At 45.0% G+C, this 26,039-nt stretch overlaps 1 protein-coding gene across 1 annotated transcript in view; it reads right to left on the bottom strand.

Annotated features, from left to right (window-relative positions):
• Positions 1-5,572: 5,572 nt before the first annotated feature.
• The window catches only part of LOC311112859 (uncharacterized protein), a gene marked incomplete at its 3' end in the record, with an annotated part of 65,388 nt that continues 44,921 nt past the window's right edge, over positions 5,573-26,039 (bottom strand). Inside the window, 5 exon segments of the mRNA XM_084155995.1 lie at positions 5,573-8,827; positions 9,233-9,468; positions 23,598-23,715; positions 23,955-24,024; positions 25,555-25,715. Of these exon segments, the coding sequence (XP_084012121.1) occupies positions 5,573-8,827; positions 9,233-9,468; positions 23,598-23,715; positions 23,955-24,024; positions 25,555-25,715 (3,840 nt within the window).

Here is a 26,039-nt window from a genome sequence, read left to right as displayed (position 1 = left end):
TGATCCAATCGTTCAGAGCGCGTGTGTGTGATGGAGGAATTATTGACGCGTTGCTACAGAGTGTAGCTCAGAAGGAGCTCAAGGAACGAGGAACGATGAGGACCATTGGCTGAGTGATGCATGTATATTAAATATGCATGCACAGCACTGTGTGTGTGTGTGTGTGTGTGTGTGTGTGTGTGTGTGTGTATGCACTAGGGGTATTATACAGAATCCTGCTGCAGTGGGGCTACGGGCAGCACACACACGTACTGCACATCTATACTGTACATGCACACACATACATTCAATAACACACACACACACATAGACTCAAATGTACATACACACATGACTGTGCTGCCCAATGACGGGCTATTTTTAATGAACTGAGGTTTTCTGCAGGACTGACGAAAGCATACAGAGAAACACACACTCCACATACAAACACACTCACACACACACCATGAGAAATACTTTCAAACAAAATCACAGTCGCATACACACAAACATGCACGCACATTGTTAATGACCTCCAGATATTTCTGACTAGAAAACATAATGTTCCTAGGAGAGTAGAGCGCCAGCCAGGCAGTATCGCTACCACCCACCATACAACCCCATCTCAGTGTTATCCACTATGCTGTCTAATATCACACTATGCAGAACAGCACAGTTCCAACCATGTGTTTTCAGTATGCACACGCACCCAAACATACACACACACGCCCCCCCCCCCCCAACAAAATGATTGATAGCCCGTCACATTTACATAGTCAGCCAGTCATCAGTCCAGTTCAGTCCAGTTTAAGATGTAAGTAGTATAGACAGCAGACACATGCAGTGCAACACCACCAAGTTAACCTTCAAGCACTGTTCCAAGGTCAGGTTTAATTGTTAAATCCCCAATGATTATGGTTAGGACTGGTTGAGGGAGAGCAGAATCTAGACCAGCGCTTGAGGGCAACATGAAGGACATTATGCTACATTATATTACCCAGCAAGCACCAGGTGGTGGTGGTGTACAGGATGCCATAGCAACGCCATGGAAACGCCATGGCAACACCACTGCAACACCATAGCAACTACGGTCTATGTTGGTGCCCGGCAGTTTGGTCCAGCCCAGACTTGCTACAGTGGCATGGTCGTCAGATACACACTTCAATCACATCGTTAATAACATTGTTAATTCATTAATTCATCAATTCATTGATCATCATCTTCAACAATCAGTCGAAAGGAGCAAGAACACAGTATCTACTGGTCTCTGTTTTTTTGCTAAGTGAGAGACAGACGGAGGGATAGACAGATTGAAAAATAAAGATGTTCAAAGAAACTAAACTAAAGGAAAATGTAAGAGTTAAATAAATGACAGATATGATTTAGAGGTGAAAAACCTAGTGTGGAACAAACCGCTAAAATAATGGATGGATAGAGAGAGAGAGAGAGAGAGAGAGAGAGAGAGAGAGAGAGAGAGAGAGAGAGAGAGAGAGAGAGAGAGAGAGAGAGAGAGAGAGAGAGAGAGAGAGAGAGAGAGAGAGAGAGAGAGAGAGAGAGAGAGAGAGATCAAATATGAATAAAAGGAACAAAATATAAAATATAATGTTAGGTAGTACAACAGTTAGAGTGACAGACTGATAGACATATTAGATACAGATAGATGATAGAGAGATTAGACTTTTATCTCATATTTTTTTGTCACAGGCACTAATGTCTTCACAGTCATATAGGAGGTATCCAAATTCAAAATGATTTCAGTGTCTAGAATTGCTACAAAGCTAAAACATTTAAAACTAGTCATCTAACACTTCCTCCAGGTGTACCAAACTTAACTCATATATATATATACCTGTGTGTATATATATGTATATATTTATTTGTACATATATATTTCTGTAGAGATAAATTATATAAATTTTAAATGATAAAATTGAATACAATAGTCAATAAAATATCTAAGTTAAATCACAGTATAACATGGTACATTCTCAAAAACATAGTATATATTAATATATTCTTTTTTTTTTTCAGCAAAAAATGTAGCTACAGGGTTTTAAAAGTCACTTCTGTTCATGCAGTCACAGACTTAAGTATTAGCGCCTTGATACAACTCAATGATGCTCGATGACACACCAGGGTTCAGCACTCCTGATTGGTTTAAATGACCTCATTCCAAACAGTAGAACTGTTTCCACGGTTTCCACTGTTGGGGCGCTGGGTCGAGCGAGCTACCTCAAGGAAAGATGGCCGCCCTGGGTCCTAAGCTTTAGATAGAATACAACTACACAAACCCCTCCACTGCAAGCCTCTGGGATTTCAATCTTCTAAACATGCAATGATTTCTGGGCTTTTCAAAGGGGTAGGGGGGCGGAGGGATCATGGGGACGACAAAAGCATCTCTCTATAACTATGATAAATTGTTTCCAAAATATGGCCTCTTGACAAAGCAGTATGTGCAGAAGAGAAAAGTAAAATGACAGCCTGCACTTGTTGAGAAGCGGAAGGTGTAAAATGACAGCCTGCACTTGTTGAGAAGCGGAAGGTGTAAAATGACAGCCTACACTTGTTGAGAAGCGGAAGGTGTAAATGACAGCCTGCACTTGTTGAGAAGCAAAAGGTGTAAAATGACAGCCTGCACTTGTTGAGAAGCGGAAGGTGTAAAATGACAGCCTACACTTGTTGAGAAGCGGAAGGTGTAAATGACAGCCTGCACTTGTTGAGAAGCAAAAGGTGTAAAATGACAGCCTGCACTTGTTGAGAAGCAAAAGGTGTAAAATGACAGCCTGCACTTGTTGAGAAGCGGAAGGTGTAAATGACAGCCTGCACTTGTTGAGAAGCAAAAGGTGTAAAATGACAGCCTGCACTTGTTGAAAAGCGGAAGGTGTAAAATGACAGCCTGCACTTGTTGAGAAGTGGAAGGTGTAAAATGACAGCCTGCCCTTGTTGAGAAGCGGAAGGTGTAAAATGACAGCCTGCCCTTGTTGAGAAGCGGAAGTTGTTTTGGGGGGGGGTGAGGGCCTGGACTCAAAAGACCGTCCAACCTTCTGATCTGTGACGACATGCACAAACCCAACGCGACAACATAATCCCTCACATAGCAGGATCAAGCCCCATCAAGCCTTCCATTCCAGCCAGGATCAACAGCATCCAAAAACAAGGTTACAAAGTCTAAAAGTGGGTCTACTTTTGCTACATCATGTCAAAGCTACATTCAACTAGGAGAAGCTGGGGGTTCGGCTGTGGGCTGGTCTCAGAGTGGAGTAGAGAGCTGAGGTGAATACACCATACCCATGGACAGCATCGCGCTGCATGACATAGCTCTTTTAGATGACCCACACACGGAACCCCAAAGCATGGTACTGACTATAGGTTTTGGTTTAACAATGTATTTTGGCACTGAGTCTTTATGGCAATGTCTGCTTACTCTCTGTTTGACACCTGTTGGGTTGTTCATAAGGGTTAGCCTGAGCATGGTACTGTTCAGTTGACCTGATCCGTAAATCACCTGCACTTACACACTACTGGTTCTTCACAGATCCTTATTGTGTATAGATGAGTGGATCTGAGCAGTGCCTGGCCTAGGCCCGTCCCGGTGAACAAGCCAAAAGGCCTACAGGTTGTCACATCACTTGGCACTCCAAGTAGTATCAGTCTGCTATTGTATTATCATCATACTAAAGAGGGCAATATTGCTAAATCTCTGTCCCACACAGTAGACTCTACTCCCACATAGTAGACTCTACTCCCACATAGTATTTACTTCATAGTGGTATTACTACATCCGTCTTGCTGTGAAACTATGTTTCTAATAATGACAGTAGTCAGATATTGGCACAGTATTGTTCGTCACCATGGTATAATAGCTATTGTGTGGTGTAATGACGGCACGTGGATGGCTTATGCGATGACCAATTGTGCTTCATAAGATGCATTTCCTTCACACTGGTGAGTGTGTCTTCCAAGCAGGAGGCAATGAAAGGCCATAAGAACCATTTAAAAATACACTGCTCAGGGTTTCAATGACCCATTACTCCTAATGACTAAAGCTAAGCTGTCCTGATTCCTCCACGTAATGTCAAATCGACTCAGCTCAGAGATTTTCTCACTCAGACCTCTCAAGCTTATTTAAATATTATGCAGCCATCTAGTGCCAATTATAGATATTGCAACCAATCATTTCCTCCGTCCTCTCTCCTAATAGAGAATGTTGTATTGCTCACGTGTGAAATAATATAGCGATATACTCATGAAAACAGATGACCGGAAACCAATTTGGCTTAAAAGCTGTGGAGTAGAAATTTGGCACTGCTTTTTAAACGCTTCTCACGTCCAAGTTCAGCCCCAGCCGACCTCCCCTGCTGCTTAAAACACTGCCACTGAGAGAACAACACATAGATTGATAGAATATAAAAGAAGGTATTAGGAGAAAAGTCGGAGTAAGAAAGAAAATAAAAGACAGACGGGAAAGAAAGATCTGGCTACATGTCTTTTTTTCTTCCGATTTTTCTTCAGAATGTTCAGTTTGTGTCTGGAACACAGTGATGTCATCGTGCTCGTCAGTGGAATGACACGAGTCTGTGTTCTGAGTTCTGATCCGACCAGAGGAGAAATCACAGGCTCCAATGAGGTGGCGGAGAAAGTCTCCTGTTAAATCTGATTGGGCAAAAGGGTTTGTAGTAAACATGACATCACGGGGGTTGGTAACCTTCCCTTCCGGGGGGCATGGGTCGCGCTAGATGGCCCTGAAGATGTCATGAGGTCAAAGGGCAAGTGATGTTACTGTCCTCACTGGCCTATGAGAGATGGGAAGCAAGACAGAGAGTGTGTAAGAGAGAGGCGACTGCATTGCTTTTATATCAACCAACTTACAAAAGGGGAGAGAGATGAGCAGGGGTCTCTCCAACGTGAGGATGCAGTCTACCAATCCAATTCAAAAGGGGAGGATGCGACATGTCCCTCAGCCAATGGGGACAGGAGAGATAGAGTCTGTGGGAGTGTTAACCAGTCGTTGGATCCTTACAGGAGCAGGCCGGTCTCTCCGCTACCAACAAGGTGTGTTCAGTCAGAGCCAGAGGGAGGGAGACGAGCGCGTGTGTGTGTGTGTGTAAACATGACATCATTACTCACAGGTTGGAGACTTGTCTTATCCATTGTTTTGACTGGGGGAAGAGAGGAGGACCGACGATGACATCACAAAGCTCAGTTCTGACCGGAGGAAGAGTTCTGGAGCTGCCATCGCCGCGGACGACGTGGCCTCGCCCTCACTCTCGGTGTCATGGGACCCCTCCAGTCGGATGTAGGTGACCCTGGTGTGGCGCCTCACCGTGGCCCTCACCAGAACACGCACCAGGGACCGGGTTACTGTGGTTCTGCTTTCACCCACAGCGGAGACAGCCATGGTACAATTATCCCTAGTAGTTCCCGTAGCGATGGTCGCTAGCTGATGGTCATTTGTGGTCGCCATAACAGCAGCCTCAGTTGCTGTGGCATCCCCCGTTGCCAAGGCACCGCCATTGGTAACAGTTGCCATGGTGTCAGTGGTTTCAGCGGCAGCGGTGACGGCTCGCGTGTCTCCCTCTCTCGTCTCCCCCTGTCATACCTCGCTCTCCAGGCTGGAGAAATGGGCGGAGCCTCGTCGGGAGCACAGGCTCTTGGCCTTGAGTGGCAGGTGGGGGGAGTAGAAGCGTCCGGGCTGGGGCACTGACCGTAGTCTCTGGTACAGGAGCTTAGCACTGGCTGAGGCCTGGGCCTGTCCCGAACCCCCTGGGGGGGAGACAGAGGACGAGGAGGGAGGAGGAGGGATGGGCACCGGCAGGGAGGAGGATGAGGAAGGGGCACTGGGTAGGGGTTGAGGGGGTGAGAGGGAGGGCTGAGGGGGGTGGTCTACTAACCCTCCTGGCTGCTGTGTGCTGAGGCTGAGGCTGGCCTGGCTGCCTGACTTGGCCTGGCCCTGGTCTGGTTTGGGATGGGGTTTGGGCCGTGAGCCCCCGCTGAAGCTGTGGCAGTGGGGGAGCAGCTCCTCCTGGCTGTGCGACAGGGCCGTGCTTCCTCTCTTCCCGTGGCCGTGTGAACGCCCGTGGGGGTGCGGGTGCACATGGGGGTGGGGGTACTGGCTACAGGAACATGACACCCCAGAACCCTGGTCTCTGTCTCGTGCGCGCCCCTTGCCCTTCCCCCCGCCTCCCCTTTTCCACTTCTTCTCTCCCTTCACGGGGAGTTTGTCCACAGACCAGTACCGTCGGGGGGGCGGGAGGTTTACCGGAGGAGGGGGCCACTGGGACCCCAGACCTCCACTCCCTCCCCCTGACCCCCACCCTACTCCTGGCCCTGAACCCCAAGAATCTCCCCCCGCCCCACCCCACCCCTCCACTCGCCCTAGTATAGAGTCGTCTCTGCTGTTGATGCTGCCCCCTTTCTCTCTGGAGGGGTATGTGCCGAAAAACCAGCTCCCTCCCCCTATCCCCCCTATCCCACTACTCCCTGGTCCTCCAGCCCCCCCACTCCCCTCCCTCCCCTCCCAGTACCTTTCGAAACGCCCAAACTCCCCTGACGAGCCCTCATCAGAGTAACTCTCCTCTGCTCTCGCCCTGTCTCTTTCTGACTCTGACACAGCACCTCTCCCACCCGTCCTCCTCACCCTCTCCTCCACCCGTTCCCTTGCTCTGTCTCTTTGCCTCTCCTCCTCCTCATCTTCCTCATCATCATCCTCAGAGTCCCACTCATGGAAGGAGAGCCCCTCCTGGGTGTTAGCCCTGCCTTTCTCATAGTGCATCAACAGAGGCCTCTTCTCTCCTCCTCTCCCTCCCTCCCCTCTCTCCACCCCTCCACTCCTCCGCCTCTTGGAGGATGGGATGAGCGGAGGGAGGGAGGAGGGGGGTGTTCCAGAGTTGGGGTCCCCCCCTCCCCCGTTTCCTCCGCTCACCCAGAACTTGACCGAGGCGGGGAGTTTGGGGTAGCGCTTACTGGGGGGTGGATGTCTGGAGTGGGAGCGGGATGATCTGGGCCTCCTGCTCCTGCTGCTATCCTCCTCTCTATTATCTGCCTCTTCCTCTTCTCCCTCCCTCCTCCCTCGCTCCCTCTCTCCTGCCCATGCTGAATCTCTCCCTTTCTCCCCAAATGTACTACGATACTGGGTTGGAAAGGAAGAGTAGTTTGGCATCCCTCCTTCTCTCCCTCCATCCCCCTCTCCCTCCCTATCTGCCTCCACATCCCCCTCTTCTGGCTCGGAACGCCCAGTCGATTTCTTCCTCTTCTTCGTCTTAAGCGCCTTCTTCTTTCGCTTCTTTTTCACCTTCCGTCTCTTCCTCTCTTTGTCTTTCTCTCGTTCCCTCTCCTCCCTCTTTTTCCTCTTCTTCTTCTTTTTCTTCTTCTCCTTATCTTTCCTCCTCTTCTTCTCTCGTTTCCTCTCGTCGTCTCCTCCTCCTCCACTGCGATCCCTCTCTCTCTCACCCCAACCCGCCCACCACTCCTGTAACTGGGCCAACTGGCTACCTCCTCTCTCCCTCTCTCTCTCCATGTCTCTCTCCCCTCGGGGAGGGCGTGGTTTTCGGGGTGGTATGGGTGGTGGCTGGCGCCCGTGACTGAGGGAGCGAGAGGAGATAATGGAACGCTGTCTGTCCCTCCCCCTCCCCAGGAGAAGACTGGACTCCTCTGTCAGCTCCTCATCCTCATCATCCTCCTCTGCGTCCAAACCTTCCCGCGTGCTCTGAGAGGTCAATGAGGAGGAGGAGGAAGGAGAGGAGGAGCGAGAGGAGGAGGTAGAGGAGGAGGTGGATGATGTGTTAGAGGAAGAGGAAGACGTTGAGGTGGTGTAGGGGAGTGAGGCGGAGGGAGAGGGGGGAGTGTAGGTGGGGGACAAGGGCACGGGTACGGGGAGCGGGAGAGGAGGAGAGACGGGGCGTCCCCTCCTCCCTCCACCATCCCTCGCTCCATCCCTTCCTCCTCCCCTCCGCCCCAGGGGTAGGATGTTCTCGTACAGAGGCCCGCCTGGCTCTTTGGGCTTCTTGGGCCGGCGCTTCCTCCAAAAGGATGAGGGGAGAGGGGGGGAGGGGGCAGGGGGGTTAGGGGGCAGAGGGACTGGGGTCACGCCCACGGCTTGGCTTTTAGGAGGCAGCCGAGGCGTCCCCAAAGGTTTGACCCCTCCCTTTCCCTGAACCCCAGCGCCACCACCTCCCACCACCCTCTTCCCCACCCCATGGTCAGGGCCCTTCTCCGAGTAGAAGGCCACAGTGGCGGGAGGGGGCTGGGGGTGGCCCCTGGGGGCTGTTTTGGGGGTCTGGGACCCTGCCGGCTGGTCCATACAGGGCCCCAGACCCTCAGGGTCGATGGGTCCATAGTAGCGTTTATATCCATCCAGTCCCCCACCACCACCACCACCACCACCAATCCCCACTCCTCCAGCTGTCGTTCCCCAGGTAGGAGCCATTTTCTGGGGGAAGGGCCCCATGTCTGCGACGGCCCCGCGGACCGCCATGGGGTTGGTGGCGGTCCCGGTCTTGGGCAGCCTCCAGCGGTCCACCACGGCCAGTCTGCGGTCGGGCCGGGGGAGGAATGTGGAGCAGGGCAGGGGCGCCCCCAGCATGGGTGTGTTGGAGGGCCCCAGCGCCGTCCCAGAATGAACTACGGTGGGAGGGGAGCCAGGGAGTTGTGTTTTGTAGACAGGCTGTGGCTGTTGCTGCTGTTGCTGCTGCGCCATGGTCAGGGCCGGGTTGGTTGACGACCCACTGACCAAGTGTGGCTGGGGCGGGACTGTTACCATGGCGCCATGATGATGGGGGAGCATAGCCATGGAGGATTTGGCCCCGCCCGGCATGGTTTCATCCTCAAAGCTGCAGCAACTGTACATGCCCTGGTAGAGAGGGAGAGATAGAGAACAAGTGGGGAATGGTAATGAACATTCAATAAATTATTAATAGAATCAAATCAAACATGCCCTATGTGACTGAGGGACGAGCGGTTATCAGTCAAGCTCTGTATGCATAATATATATTAGTATGTGCTGTTTCTATCAAGGTCATTGTCAAGGTTACCATACTTCCTGAGTGTGAGAGGAATTGAATTCCAATTAATCCTGTGAATTGACTGAGTGGAAATGGAATTGACCTCAACATACTCATCACAAACACACACACATCACACACGCACGGACACACACACACGCAGGCAAACACACACAAACACACCTACACACAAACATAAGATACCTCTTGACCCCCCCCCCACACACACACCATTTCCCACCACACAAACTCACCCTACTGATGGCCAGTAGGAAGTCCAGCCTGCCGGAGCTGGTAGCCATGCAGTGTCTGAGCCTCCAGTAGACCAGGTGCTCCCAGGCAAACACTAGCAGACTGAGCCCCATGGCCACCAGCAGCATGTAGAAGACACCCGCCATGTTGTCTATGTCCAGCTTACTGCTCATCACCTCGATCTTGTCATTGTGACAGATACCTGACAGCCACAGACGCTCCAGCATCTCAATCTCATCTGGGGAGGGGGAGAGGGGAGTGAAACAGGGAGAAGGGGAACAGGGGTAGATGGGGAGAGATATGGGGGATAGGGAGAGGGCAAGAGAGTGGTGAAGAGAGGGTGCAAAAGGAGGTGAAGGGGGAGGCAGGTAGAAAGGGGTCCGTGCAAAGAGGAGAATTGGGGAGGAAAAGGGGAAAGGAAGGCGAAGGAGGAGGAGTTAGGGTTAGGGAGTAGGGAGAGATTGGAGGAGGAGGAGTAGAGAGGAGGACAGGAGTGGAGGGTTAGGGTTAGCTGTGTGTGTGTGTGTGTGTGTGTGTGTGTGTGTGTGTGTGTGTGTGTGTGTGTGTGTGTGTTCATTAGCACTAAAGGGAGGTCCTCAGGCCCTCTGTTCGCTCATCGTTCAAGGTGACTCCTCAAGGTCAAAGGTCAACAATTGTAAAGGCCTGTATTTGTCAAGCTTCAACAGTACGGCAAAATGAGAGGAGGAGAAGGAGGAGGAGAGAGAGTTAAAGAAAGAGAGAGAAAGAAAAAGTAGAGAGATGGGGGTAGAAGAGGAGGGGCTGAACAATGAAAAAGAAAATAGATGTATAAAAGAAAAAAGCCTCAACAACCCTAATCTAGACATTATAACCCTAATCTAGACATTATAACCCTAATCTAGACATTATAACCCTAATCTAGACATTATAACCCTGGAACAGAGAGAAAATAAAGAGGAGAGAGAAAGATAAAGGGAAAGAGGAGAGGTAGAGTTATATATAGTGGGAGAGAGGGAAAGAGAATGAGAGAGGAGAGGAATTCTTTCTCAGTCAACGACCAGTGTGCCAGGGGATATGAGAGGAGCGAGGGAACGAGGGAGGCAGAGACGGAGGACGAGAGGCAGAGATTGTGTCATTATGACAAACAGCAGGAACACTCTTCAGTTTGAAGAGGATGAGAGGAGAGAAAAAGGGTTAATGTGACACATTAGAGAGAAGCGAAAGAGAAGAATAACAGATAGGGAGAAGGAGAGACAGAAAAAGAGAGAGGGGAGAGCTTGGAGATTACAATCATTTAATTGTGCTGGAAGGATGGTCAGAATCTCTATCATGGTGGTAGGCTCAGGTGGGTTAGGGGATTCTCATCTACTAACCTCAAGGGAGCCAACATGTCCCTCTTTCTCATTTATGAAAACTAGCCTACCCACAAGCACAGGGGGCCCTACGCCCACTCTGATTGGCTGTTAGGGAGTTTGCTTGTGTAACCATAGTGATGGACAGACAGATAGCAGATGTATAATTAATTGAGAGACTAAAAAAGCATTTAGCAGAGAGGAACGCAATGAGACAACTATCATAACAACCACCACTACTACTGCTCTACTATCATAACAACCACTACTACTACAGCTCTACTATCATAACAACCACTACTACTACTGCTCTACTATCATAACAACCACTACTACTAATGGTCTACTATCACAACAACCACTACTACTGCTCTACTATCATAACAACCACTACTACTACTGTTCTACTATCATAACAACCACTACTACTACTGCTATACTATAATAACAACCACCACTACTACTGCTCTACTATCATAACAACCACTACTACTACTGATCTATCATAACAACCACGACTACTACTGCTCTACTATCATAACAACCACTACTACTACTGATCTACTATCATAACAACCACTACTACTACTGCTCTACTATCATAACAACCACCACTACTACTGCTCTACTATCATAACAACCACCACTACTACTGTTCTACTATCATAACAACCACTACTACTACTGTTCTACTATCATAACAACCACTACTACTACTGCTCTACTATCATAACAACCACCACTACTACTGCTCTACTATCATAACAACCACCACTACTACTGTTCTACTATCATAACAACCACTACTACTACTGTTCTACTATCATAACAACCACTACTACTACTGCTCTACTATCATAACAACCACCACTACTACTGCTATACTATAATAACAACCAGCACTACTACTGCTCTACTATCATAACAACCACCACTACTACTGCTCTACTATCATAACAACCACCACTACTACTGCTCTACTATCATAACAACCACTACTACTACTGATCTACTATCATAACAACCACTACTACTACTGCTCTACTATCATAACAACCACTACTACTACTGTTCTACTATCATAACAACCACTACTACTGCTTTACTATCATAACAACCACCACTACTACTGCTCTACTATCATAACAACCACTACTACTACTGCTCTACTATCATAACAACCACTACTACTACTGCTCTACTATCATAACAACCACTACTACTACTGTTCTACTATCATAACAACCACTACTACTACTGCTCTACTATCATAACAACCACTACTACTACTGATCTACTATCATAACAACCACTACTACTACTGTTCTACTATCATAACAACCACCACTACTACTGATCTACTATCATAACAACCACTACTACTACTGTTCTACTATCATAACAACCACTACTACTACTGTTCTACTATCATAACAACCACTACTACTACTACTGTTCTACTATCATAACAACCACCACTACTACTGCTCTACTATCATAACAACCACCACTACTACTGTTCTACTATCATAACAACCACCACTACTACTGTTCTACTATCATAACAACCACTACTACTGCTCTACTATCATAACAACCACTACTACTACTGTTCTACTATCATAACAACCACTACTACTACTGTTCTACTATCATAACAACCACCACTACTACTGCTCTACTATCATAACAACCACTACTACTGCTCTACTATCATAACAACCACTACTACTGCTCTACTATCATAACAACCACTACTACTGCTCTACTATCATAACAACCACTACTACTGCTCTACTATCATAACAACCACTACTACTACTGCTATACTATAATAACAACCACCACTACTACTGCTCTACTATCATAACAACCACCACTACTACTGCTCTACTATCATAACAACCACTACTACTAGTGTTCTACTATCATAACAACCACCACTACTACTGCTCTACTATCATAACAACCACTACTACTACTGGTCTACTATCATAACAACCACTACTACTACTGTTATACTATCATAACAACCACCACTACTACTGCTCTACTATCATAACAACCACTACTACTACTGGTCTACTATCATAACAACCACTACTACTACTGTTCTACCATCACAACAACCACCACTACTACTGCTCTACTATCATAACAACCACTACTACTGCTCTACTATCATAACAACCAGTACTACTACTGATCTACTATCATAACAACCACTACTACTAGTGTTCTACTATCATAACAACCACCACTACTACTGCTCTACTATCATAACAACCACTACTACTAATGGTCTACTATCATAACAACCACTACTACTACTGTTCTACTATCATAACAACCACTACTACTACTGCTCTACTATCATAACAACCACTACTACTACTGCTCTACTATCATAACAACCACTACTACTACTGCTCTACTATCATAACAACCACTACTACTACTGTTCTACTATCATAACAACCACTACTACTACTGTTCTACTATCATAACAACCACTACTACTACTGCTCTACTATCATAACAACCACTACTACTACTGTTCTACTATCATAACAACCACTACTACTACTACTGTTCTACTATCATAACAACCACCACTACTACTGCTCTACTATCATAACAACCACCACTACTACTGTTCTACTATCATAACAACCACCACTACTACTGTTCTACTATCATAACAACCACTACTACTGCTCTACTATCATAACAACCACTACTACTACTGTTCTACTATCATAACAACCACTACTACTACTGTTCTACTATCATAACAACCACCACTACTACTGCTCTACTATCATAACAACCACTACTACTGCTCTACTATCATAACAACCACTACTACTGCTCTACTATCATAACAACCACTACTACTGCTCTACTATCATAACAACCACTACTACTGCTTTACTATCATAACAACCACCACTACTACTGCTCTACTATCATAACAACCACTACTACTAATGGTCTACTATCATAACAACCACTACTACTACTGTTCTACTATCATAACAACCACTACTACTACTGCTCTACTATCATAACAACCACTACTACTACTGCTCTACTATCATAACAACCACTACTACTACTGCTCTACTATCATAACAACCACTACTACTACTGTTCTACTATCATAACAACCACTACTACTACTGTTCTACTATCATAACAACCACTACTACTACTGCTCTACTATCATAACAACCACTACTACTACTGTTCTACTATCATAACAACCACTACTACTACTACTGTTCTACTATCATAACAACCACCACTACTACTGCTCTACTATCATAACAACCACCACTACTACTGTTCTACTATCATAACAACCACCACTACTACTGTTCTACTATCATAACAACCACTACTACTGCTCTACTATCATAACAACCACTACTACTACTGTTCTACTATCATAACAACCACTACTACTACTGTTCTACTATCATAACAACCACCACTACTACTGCTCTACTATCATAACAACCACTACTACTGCTCTACTATCATAACAACCACTACTACTGCTCTACTATCATAACAACCACTACTACTGCTCTACTATCATAACAACCACTACTACTGCTTTACTATCATAACAACCACCACTACTACTGCTCTACTATCATAACAACCACTACTACTACTGCTCTACTATCATAACAACCACTACTACTACTGCTCTACTATCATAACAACCACTACTACTACTGTTCTACTATCATAACAACCACTACTACTACTGCTCTACTATCATAACAACCACTACTACTACTGATCTACTATCATAACAACCACTACTACTACTGTTCTACTATCATAACAACCACCACTACTACTGATCTACTATCATAACAACCACTACTACTACTGCTCTACTATCATAACAACCACTACTACTACTGTTCTCCTATCATAACAACCACTACTACTGCTTTACTATCATAACAACCACCACTACTACTGCTCTACTATGATAACAACCACTACTACTACTGCTCTACTATCATAACAACCACTACTACTACTGCTCTACTATCATAACAACCACTACTACTACTGCTCTACTATCATAACAACCACTACTACTACTGTTCTACTATCATAACAACCACTACTACTACTGTTCTACTATCATAACAACCACTACTACTACTGCTCTACTATCATAACAACCACTACTACTACTGTTCTACTATCATAACAACCACTACTACTACTACTGTTCTACTATCATAACAACCACCACTACTACTGCTCTACTATCATAACAACCACCACTACTACTGTTCTACTATCATAACAACCACCACTACTACTGTTCTACTATCATAACAACCACTACTACTGCTCTACTATCATAACAACCACTACTACTACTGTTCTACTATCATAACAACCACTACTACTACTGTTCTACTATCATAACAACCACCACTACTACTGCTCTACTATCATAACAACCACTACTACTGCTCTACTATCATAACAACCACTACTACTGCTCTACTATCATAACAACCACTACTACTGCTCTACTATCATAACAACCACTACTACTGCTCTACTATCATAACAACCACTACTACTACTGCTATACTATAATAACAACCACCACTACTACTGCTCTACTATCATAACAACCACCACTACTACTGCTCTACTATCATAACAACCACTACTACTAGTGTTCTACTATCATAACAACCACCACTACTACTGCTCTACTATCATAACAACCACTACTACTACTGGTCTACTATCATAACAACCACTACTACTACTGTTATACTATCATAACAACCACCACTACTACTGCTCTACTATCATAACAACCACTACTACTACTGGTCTACTATCATAACAACCACTACTACTACTGTTCTACCATCACAACAACCACCACTACTACTGCTCTACTATCATAACAACCACTACTACTGCTCTACTATCATAACAACCAGTACTACTACTGATCTACTATCATAACAACCACTACTACTAGTGTTCTACTATCATAACAACCACCACTACTACTGCTCTACTATCATAACAACCACTACTACTAATGGTCTACTATCATAACAACCACTACTACTACTGTTCTACTATCATAACAACCACTACTACTACTGCTCTACTATCATAACAACCACTACTACTACTGCTCTACTATCATAACAACCACTACTACTACTGCTCTACTATCATAACAACCACTACTACTACTGTTCTACTATCATAACAACCACTACTACTACTGTTCTACTATCATAACAACCACTACTACTACTGCTCTACTATCATAACAACCACTACTACTACTGTTCTACTATCATAACAACCACTACTACTACTACTGTTCTACTATCATAACAACCACCACTACTACTGCTCTACTATCATAACAACCACCACTACTACTGTTCTACTATCATAACAACCACCACTACTACTGTTCTACTATCATAACAACCACTACTACTGCTCTACTATCATAACAACCACTACTACTACTGTTCTACTATCATAACAACCACTACTACTACTGTTCTACTATCATAACAACCACCACTACTACTGCTCTACTATCATAACAACCACTACTACTGCTCTACTATCATAACAACCACTACTACTGCTCTACTATCATAACAACCACTACTACTGCTCTACTATCATAACAACCACTACTACTGCTCTACTATCATAACAACCACTACTACTACTGCTATACTATAATAACAACCACCACTACTACTGCTCTACTATCATAACAACCACCACTACTACTGCTCTACTATAATAACAACCACCACTACTACTGTTCTACTATCATAACAACCACCACTACTACTGCTCTACTATCATAACAACCACTACTACTACTGCTATACTATCATAACAACCACTACTACTACTGATCTACTATCATAACAACCACTACTACTACTGCTCTACTATCACAACAACCACTACTACTACTGTTCTACTATCATAACAACCACTACTACTACTGCTCTACTATCATAACAACCACCACTACTACTGCTCTACTATCATAACAACCACTACTACTACTGCTATACTATAATAACAACCACCACTACTACTGCTCTACTATCATAACAACCACTACTACTACTGCTATACTATAATAACAACCACCACTACTACTGTTCTACTATCATAACAACCACCACTACTACTGCTCTACTATCATAACAACCACTACTACTACTGCTCTACTATCATAACAACCACTACTACTACTGATCTACTATCATAACAACCACTACTACTACTGTTCTACTATCATAACAACCACTACTACTACTGTTCTACTATCATAACAACCACCACTACTACTGCTCTACTATCATAACAACCACTACTACTACTGATCTACTATCATAACAACCACCACTACTACTGCTCTATTATCATAACAACCACTACTACTACTGCTCTACTATCATAACAACCATCACTACTACTGCTCTACTATCATAACAACCACTACTACTACTGCTATACTATCATAACAACCACCACTACTACTGCTCTACTATCATAACAACCACTACTACTGCTCTACTATCATAACAACCACTACTACTGCTCTACAATCATAACAACCACCACTACTACTGATCTACTATCATAACAACCACTACTACTACTGCTCTACTATCATAACAATGACTACTACTGCTCTACTATCATAACAACCACTACTACTACTATACTATAATAACAACCACCACTACTACTGATCTACTATCATAACAACCACCACTACTACTGCTCTACTATCATAACAACCACCACTACTACTGCTCTACTATCATAACAACCACTACTACTACTGCTCTACTATCATAACAACCACCACTACTACTGTTCTACTATCATAACAACCACCACTACTACTGCTCTACTATCATAACAACCACTACTACTACTGCTATACTATAATAACAACCACCACTACTACTGCTCTACTATCATAACAACCACTACTACTACTGCTATACTATAATAACAACCACCTCTACTACTGTTCTACTATCATAACAACCACCACTACTACTGCTCTACTATCATAACAACCACTACTACTACTGCTATACTATCATAACAACCACTACTACTACTGATCTACTATCATAACAACCACTACTACTACTGCTCTACTATCACAACAACCACTACTACTACTGTTCTACTATCATAACAACCACTACTACTACTGCTCTACTATCATAACAACCACCACTACTACTGCTCTACTATCATAACAACCACTACTACTACTGCTATACTATAATAACAACCACCACTACTACTGCTCTACTATCATAACAACCACTACTACTACTGCTATACTATAATAACAACCACCACTACTACTGTTCTACTATCATAACAACCACCACTACTACTGCTCTACTATCATAACAACCACTACTACTACTGCTCTACTATCATAACAACCACTACTACTACTGATCTACTATCATAACAACCACTACTACTACTGCTCTACTATCATAACAACCACTACTACTACTGTTCTACTATCATAACAACCACCACTACTACTGCTCTACTATCATAACAACCACTACTACTACTGATCTACTATCATAACAACCACCACTACTACTGCTCTATTATCATAACAACCACTACTACTACTGCTCTACTATCATAACAACCATCACTACTACTGCTCTACTATCATAACAACCACTACTACTACTGCTATACTATCATAACAACCACCACTACTACTGCTCTACTATCATAACAACCACTACTACTGCTCTACTATCATAACAACCACTACTACTGCTCTACAATCATAACAACCACCACTACTACTGATCTACTATCATAACAACCACTACTACTACTGCTCTACTATCATAACAATGACTACTACTGCTCTACTATCATAACAACCACTACTACTACTATACTATAATAACAACCACCACTACTACTGCTCTACTATCATAACAACCACTACTACTACTGTTCTACTATCATAACAACCACCACTACTACTGCTCTACTATCATAACAACCACTACTACTACTGATCTACTATCATAACAACCACCACTACTACTGCTCTACTATCATAACAACCACCACTACTACTGCTCTACTATCATAACAACCACTACTACTACTGATCTACTATCATAACAACCACCACTACTACTGCTCTACTATCATAACAACCACCACTACTACTGCTCTACTATCATAACAACCACTACTACTACTGCTCTACTATCATAACAACCACCACTACTACTGCTCTACTATCATAACAACCACTACTACTACTGTTCTACTATCATAACAACCACTACTACTACTGCTCTACTATCATAACAACCACTACTACTACTGATCAACTATCATAACAACCACTACTACTACTATACTATAATAACAACCACCACTACTACTGCTCTACTATCATAACAACCACCACTACTACTGATCTACTATCATAACAACCACCACTACTACTGCTCTACTATCATAACAACCACTACTACTACTGCTCTACTATCATAACAACCACTACTACTACTGTTCTACTATCATAACAACCACTACTACTACTGCTCTACTATCATAACAACCACTACTACTACTGATCAACTATCATAACAACCACTACTACTACTATACTATAATAACAACCACCACTACTACTGCTCTACTATCATAACAACCACCACTACTACTGATCTACTATCATAACAACCACCACTACTACTGCTCTACTATCATAACAACCACCACTACTACTGCTATACTATAATAATAACCACTACTACTACTGCTCTACTATCATAACAGCCACTACTACTACTGCTCTACTATCATAACAACCACCACTACTAGTGTTCTACTATCATAACAACCACTACAGTACTACTACTGTTCTACTATCATAACAACCACCAGTGTTGCTACAGCAGTTACTACTACTACTACTGTCCAGGGTTATAGTGCCAAGTCTTTTTTAATTGCATCACTTCGGGATATGAATTGAAATTCAAGCCATGGAGTTGAAAAGTCCTCATAGCATTGTCTGACTGAATTGAAATGGAACTGACCCTGCTATTCTAATGACCTCTCTACTACCTCCTATGTTGTCGTTGCTTAAATCATGCCGGCCCAGTCAGCCGTGTGATTTGACTAATGGGACTTCTGTTGAACATCATTAGCCATTTAGCCAGAGCCCACAGCTACAGCAACAGATGGACCAGGGCATATTGGAACGCAACAACAGACTCAGGTACCTGTTTAAAGCTGCCTTCTCAAAGAGAAGACGAGAATCTTTAGAAAAATCACCGCTCCAATGCGCTTTCTGTGCCTTTTTTCCACTTGACTTTGAGTGTATCTGTTCAGTCTTGACCTTCACCAATGACAAATTGATATGGATAACTGCCATATTGAAACACAATGACATAGAATAGGAAAAGCTTTTCCCCCTTCCACAGGTAGACAGCAGACATAGTGGTACACACACGCACACGTCCCTCCAAACAAAACCCTTTTTCTAAGCTCTGTCTCATCCCTGGGGCTTTCTCTCCACTTGACTCAGAGTGACTCTGCTTTCTATTCTCTCTCTCTCTCTCTCTCTCTCTCTCTCTCTCTCTCTCTCTCTCTCTCTCCCCCTCCCTCCCTCTCTCCTTTTTCTCCCTCCTTCACACCATAGCTGTAGACTGTTTATGTTTAGATGGCAGCCTTCTCTCCCCGCGCCTCCAGCCAGCTCCAACCAGCTCCAGCCTGCCAAATCTGGCAGGTGTGTCAAATCCACACAACACCTCTGACCTACTTGGCAGGTGAGGTCAGGTAGAGCTCGCGCTGTCACCACACAGATGGCATGTTCCAACGAGGCGGTTTTAGGGAAAACATGGGTAGTAGGGGCTAGGGGCAATTCTGTCAAACTGCCACCCGTGACATCATGCCAGACATGTCCACAGACGTGTGGGTACATGGTAGCTGCCTGGGCAGCAAAGTATATATAATCCCCTGTTTCTATCAAACCCTAGACAAAACAACCAACTGCTTCTCAAATCATATACAAATTACAGCTTATATCAAACTTTTCACAAATACTGCTTGTATCAAATCCTATTCAAACTACTGCTTATACCAAACCTTATACAAACTCATACTGCTTGTATCAAACCCTATGCAAACTACTGCTTATATCAAACCTTTTACAAATATTGCTTGTATCAAACCCTATGCAAACTACTGCTTATACCAAACCTTATACAAACTACTACTGCTTGCAGGCAACACTCAAAAGGAGAAAGGAAACCTTTGTGCACTGCAGAGGTGCTGGTTGTGGAGAGATCAATAAGATCTCAAAGAGTCACACATTGTGCAATCATTATCCAGAAAAAATGGAGATAGATGCTATAGATCTCACATGAGGCCGTGTGTAACGATGGAAGTTATGACATGACATAACATAAACTGACATAAGAAGAATAATGGTATAGAACAGAGCGTCAGAATGGATGTTGAGAAGCGGCCCTTAAGGAAACGTGAATGTGAGAAACATCTCCTATCCTCTAGGAATTAATCCTCTTCTTTAGTAATCCCCACATACAGTATAATACCTTACGATTAGCAGATCCATCCTCACTTAACACCTCCTGTTCCTAGAGCCCTCCACCATACAGCACCATTGTTCAGCCTGAGGTACACAGAGGTAAGAGCAAGGGCATGCTCCACCAACAAATCAAATAAATAAAAGCAACAACAAATAAAACCTGTCAATGCAGGTGTGAACGCTCCGTTTCCCATGCATAGACTGTTTCCCACGTGGTCTCAGGATGTTATTTAATAGATCTTGGCACCAAATTGGCATTATCAGTGTGTAAGCAGCTAAAGCGCAGTGTGCCAGAGGCAGCTAAAGGGCTTTGTCCGCCACGCCACGAGCAAAGCCGATTTAAAAAATGAGTAAAGCCAAACAAGGAGCATCCGATTGAGACAATACAGTGTGTGTGTGTTTGTGTTTGTTTTTTGTTTGTGTTTGTGTGTGTGTGTGTGTGTGTGTGTGTGTGTGTGTGTGTGTGTGTGTGTGTGCGTGCGTGCGTGCGTGTGTGTGAGGCAGCCTGTAAAAATGACAATTAAACATTAGTGTTTTGACAGCCTCTGCTAAAAACAGCCTTTCTCTCTATTACAGGCTAAATCTCTCTTTCTCTCTAATCCCCGACATTGGAAATAGACAATGGACAAACATAGTGTTATAATAACACCCTATCGGAATTCAATTATTGAATTATCTGGCTCACTATGTCATCTCTATTTCTACTGAAATGTCTATATATGTCTCTCCTATTCCTTTAGTTTCAGTCAGTCTGTCTGTTTCAGCCATTATTTCTTGCAGTCCGTTTCTGTCCTTCCCTCTCTCAGTCTCTTTGTGTCTCTCTGTCTCGCTCTGTTCCTCAGCTTATCTGTAATGACTATAAAACTGTCGCAGCACAAGTTGTGATGATCCCTCCAAACAACACTGACACACACAAACTAAATCTTTCCTTTCATCAGATGGAAGAGAGCGAGAGAAAAAAAGAGAGAGGAGGAAGAGAGGAAGGTATATCAAAAGAGATTCTCAAAAATAGTCTGAAGTGCTGCTCCTAATGCCTGAAAGCCATAGTACCACATCCCTCATTCCTATGGCCCCATCCCCTGTTCAAGATCACTCATTCCTCAGGCCCCATCCCCAGTTCAAGATCCCTCATTCCTATGGCCCCATCCCCTGTTCAAGATCCCTCATTCCTATGGCCCCATCCCCAGTTCAAGATCCCTCATTCTTATGTCCCCATCCCCAGTTCAAGATCCCTCATTCCTATGGCCCCATCCCCAGTTCAAGATCCCTCATTGCTATGGCCCCATCCCCAGTTCAAGATCCCTCATTCCTATGGCCCCATCCCCTGTTCAAGATCCCTCATTCCTATGGCCCCATCCCCAGTTCAAGATCCCTCATTCCTATGTCCCCATCCCCAGTTCAAGATCCCTCATTCCTATGGCCCCATCCCCAGTTCAAGATCCTTCATTCCTATGGCCCAATCCCCTGTTCAAGATCCCTCATTCCTATGGCCCCATCCCCGGTTCAAGATCCCTCATTCCTATGGCCCCATCACCAGTTCAAGATCCCTCATTCCTATGTCCCCATCCCCAGTTCAAGATCCCTCATTCCTATGGCCCCATCCCCAGTTCAAGATCCCTCATTCCTATGGCCCAATCCCCTGTTCAAGATCCCTCATTCCTATGGCCCCATCCACAGTTCAAGATCCCTCGTTCCTATGGCCCCATCCCCTGTTCAAGATCCCTCATTCCTATGGCCCCATCCCCTGTTCAAGATCCCTCATTCCTATGGACCCATCCCCAGTTCATCTCCGCATAGCCTTTGCTCCGCTTCCATCATGACCCAACAAGTCATCACCATCTCCCCCCAACAGCACCCCACCATATTCCCTCAGCCAGTCCCAATTCCCTCCCTCCCCCTTCCCCTTGGCCCTAACCCTCCAATATTCGCAGATCTGTAAGGTGGAAGCAATATGGTGGAAGCTCTACCACTAAACTGCTGATACCTATCCAGACCTTACAGATCTGCAAACATCAAATGGTTAGGACCAAGGGGTAGGTGTAGGGAGTGTCTTTCCTTACCCCTTACCCTTTGCCCTTTGACCTCCATCTCCCCCTTTCTCCTCCCCCCTCCTTTTTACCCCCTACCACCCCTTAGACCTTCCCCAAGTCTCCCCTCACTCTCTACATCCTTGCACTCCCTCCCTCCTTCCTCCTCCCCTGTCCTCACCGTCTCCCTCCCTCCTTCCTCCTCCCCTCCTCCCCTGTCCTCACCGTCTCCCTCCCTCCTTCCTCCTCCCCTCCTCCCCTGTCCTCACTGTCTCCCTCCCTCCTTCCTCCTCCCCTCCTCCCCTGTCCTCACCGTCTCCCACCAGCTGCAGCAGGGCCAGGTCGAGGGGGCGTTTCCAGCGGGAGTTCTTGTGCAGGGCGATACCGTAGCCTGTGGTGGCAAATACCTTCCCAGAGCCTATGGTCATCACCTTTGACAAGCAAACATCAATTCAATCAATCAATCAAGCAAGCAACTAATCACTCACTCAATCACTTACTCACTCCCTCACTCAACCAATCAACCAAGCAATACATCACATTTTTGTATTGCTATTTACACAAACGCAATGTTCACAAAGTGACAGCAATCCGCTATCTAGCTGACAATAATAAACTATAAAGAAGTAAATAAATAGAAGAAATAAAGTCAAACTTGTCTGGTCATCACCTTACAACCCTCGTCTTTCCTGGCCATGTAGTTCAACACAGCCGCATCGTAGATAAAGGCATCCAACTTCCTGTAGAGAGAGCGAGGGAGTGAAAGAGTTAATAGAACAGAGGGATAGGGGTAGAGAAAGAGAAAGGCAAGAGTTGAGAGAGTGAGAGAGATCTGAAGTTAGGACGAGAGAGGGGGAGGAGAGAGAAAGGGAGAAAGTGCCAAAGAGAGTGAAAAGTGAAGAGAGTGAAAGAGAGAGGGGATGGAAGGTGGAGAGAGAAGGATTTATATAGTACTGTGAGAAAAGAGATGGGAGGAGAGAGAGAGAGAGGGAAAGAAGATTTACACACTTCAGGGGGAAAAGACACATGGGGGAGAGAGATAGAGCGTGATGAGGATTATAACGTTTAAGCACAGACACACCGAGAGAACACACAGGGGAGGAAATAACCAGAGAGAGAGAGAGAGAGAGAGAGAGAGAGAGAGAGAGAGAGAGAGAGGGGGGGGGGGGGGGGGGGCATATATTAAAGAAAGGAAAGGAAAAAATGATGGAGAGATAGAGAGAGGCTGAGGTGGAGCGAAAGAGAGAGAGAGAAGAGGGGTGAGAGAGGAAGACAGAGGGAGCAACAGAGAGCATCTCATTCCCAGCACATGAACAGTGTACTATAAATGGGGTGGCGGGGCAATAGGGGGAGAGATGATGACAGGGGCTTAGTGACAGTAAACTGTAAGGATGATCCAACCCACCAGACATATGATGCAGATTTAACAAGAGAGGAAGAGAGGATAGGGGAAAAGAGGAGAGGGATGCAGAGAGAATGAGAGGAGAAGGTAGAGGGGAAAGATGGAGAGAGGAGAGGAGTGAGTAGAGGAGAGAGATGGAGAGAGAAGGAGAGGAGAGGGTAGAGGGGAGAGATGGAGAGAGAAGGAGAGGAGAGAGTAGAGGAGAGAGATGGAGAGAGTAGAGGAGAGAGTAGAGGAGAGAGATGGAGAGAGAAGGAGTGGAGAGGGGAGAGGGGAGAGGGGAGAGGGGAGAGATGGAGAGAGGAGAGGAGAGAGATAGAGAGAGGAGAGGAGAGAGATGGAGAGAGGAGAAGAGAGAGTAGAGGAGAGAGATGGAGAGAGAAGGAGAGGAGAGGGTAGAGGGGAGAGATGAAGAAAGTAGGAGAGGAGAGAGTGGTGGAGAGAGATGGAGAGAAGGAGAGGAGAGGGTAGAGGAGAGGGGGGAAGTATTTTACTATTTCTGTAATACAGAGTGGGACAGAGAGAGAAAGAGAGAAAGCGAGAGAGTGAGAGCGAGAGAGAGGGGGGAGAAAAAGAGAGAGACAGAGATAGAGAGAGAGAGAAAGAGAGAGAGAGAGAGAGAGAGAGAGAGAGAGAGAGAGAGAGAGAGAGAGAGAGAGAGAGAGAGAGAGAGAGAGAGAGAGAGTAAAAAAGAGATAGAATGTAACCAGACATTAGGATAAGGAGAGAGGGGTCATAGAGGAAGCTTTAGGGTGAGAGGTTGATATTGTGAGAGTGAAGTTTAGGGAAAAGAGTGAGAATGAGGGGATCATCCTCCCATAGACATACAGTAGTTCAGATTCCAGAGGGGACAGAAAGAAAGACAGACCCAGTCTTGAGGTTGTTAATGGCGTCCTCCACCCCTCTCTGGTTATATTTGACCATGTAATGGTGCATGCCAGGGTAGTTACTGCGGATGTTCTTCTCCGTACTCCCGTTGGGCACCGTGCCAAACTTCAGAGGGGGGTACTGCTCTGTGGGGTGCTGGAACTGAAAAAGAGTTGAGGAAGGAGAGTTTGAGTTGGGCTAAACATCCCTATTTTATGAAGAAACAGTGGCCCTATGTTTTTTACATCAGAGAACCATAGAGACCAAACCACATAAACAGTATGAATCCAGAAATCTAAAATAAAATCTCTAGCCATGTCCAATCACCATAACACTGAGCAGTATCACTACAACAAAGTATTGACCATAAAGCACATGCTATCATATTCAACCAAAACATTGAACATCAGAAAGCAGAAAGCAGAGAGAGAGAGAGAGAGAGAGAGAGAGAGAGAGAGAGAGAGAGAGAGAGAGAGAGAGAGAGAG

Source organism: Coregonus lavaretus (genome assembly GCF_964263955.1).
Source record: "Coregonus lavaretus genome assembly, chromosome: 3".
In the NCBI taxonomy this organism is placed as follows: Eukaryota; Metazoa; Chordata; class Actinopteri; order Salmoniformes; family Salmonidae; genus Coregonus; species Coregonus lavaretus.
The sequence above is the reverse complement of the archived record's forward strand: the minus strand, read 5'-3'. Positions and strand labels throughout refer to the sequence as shown.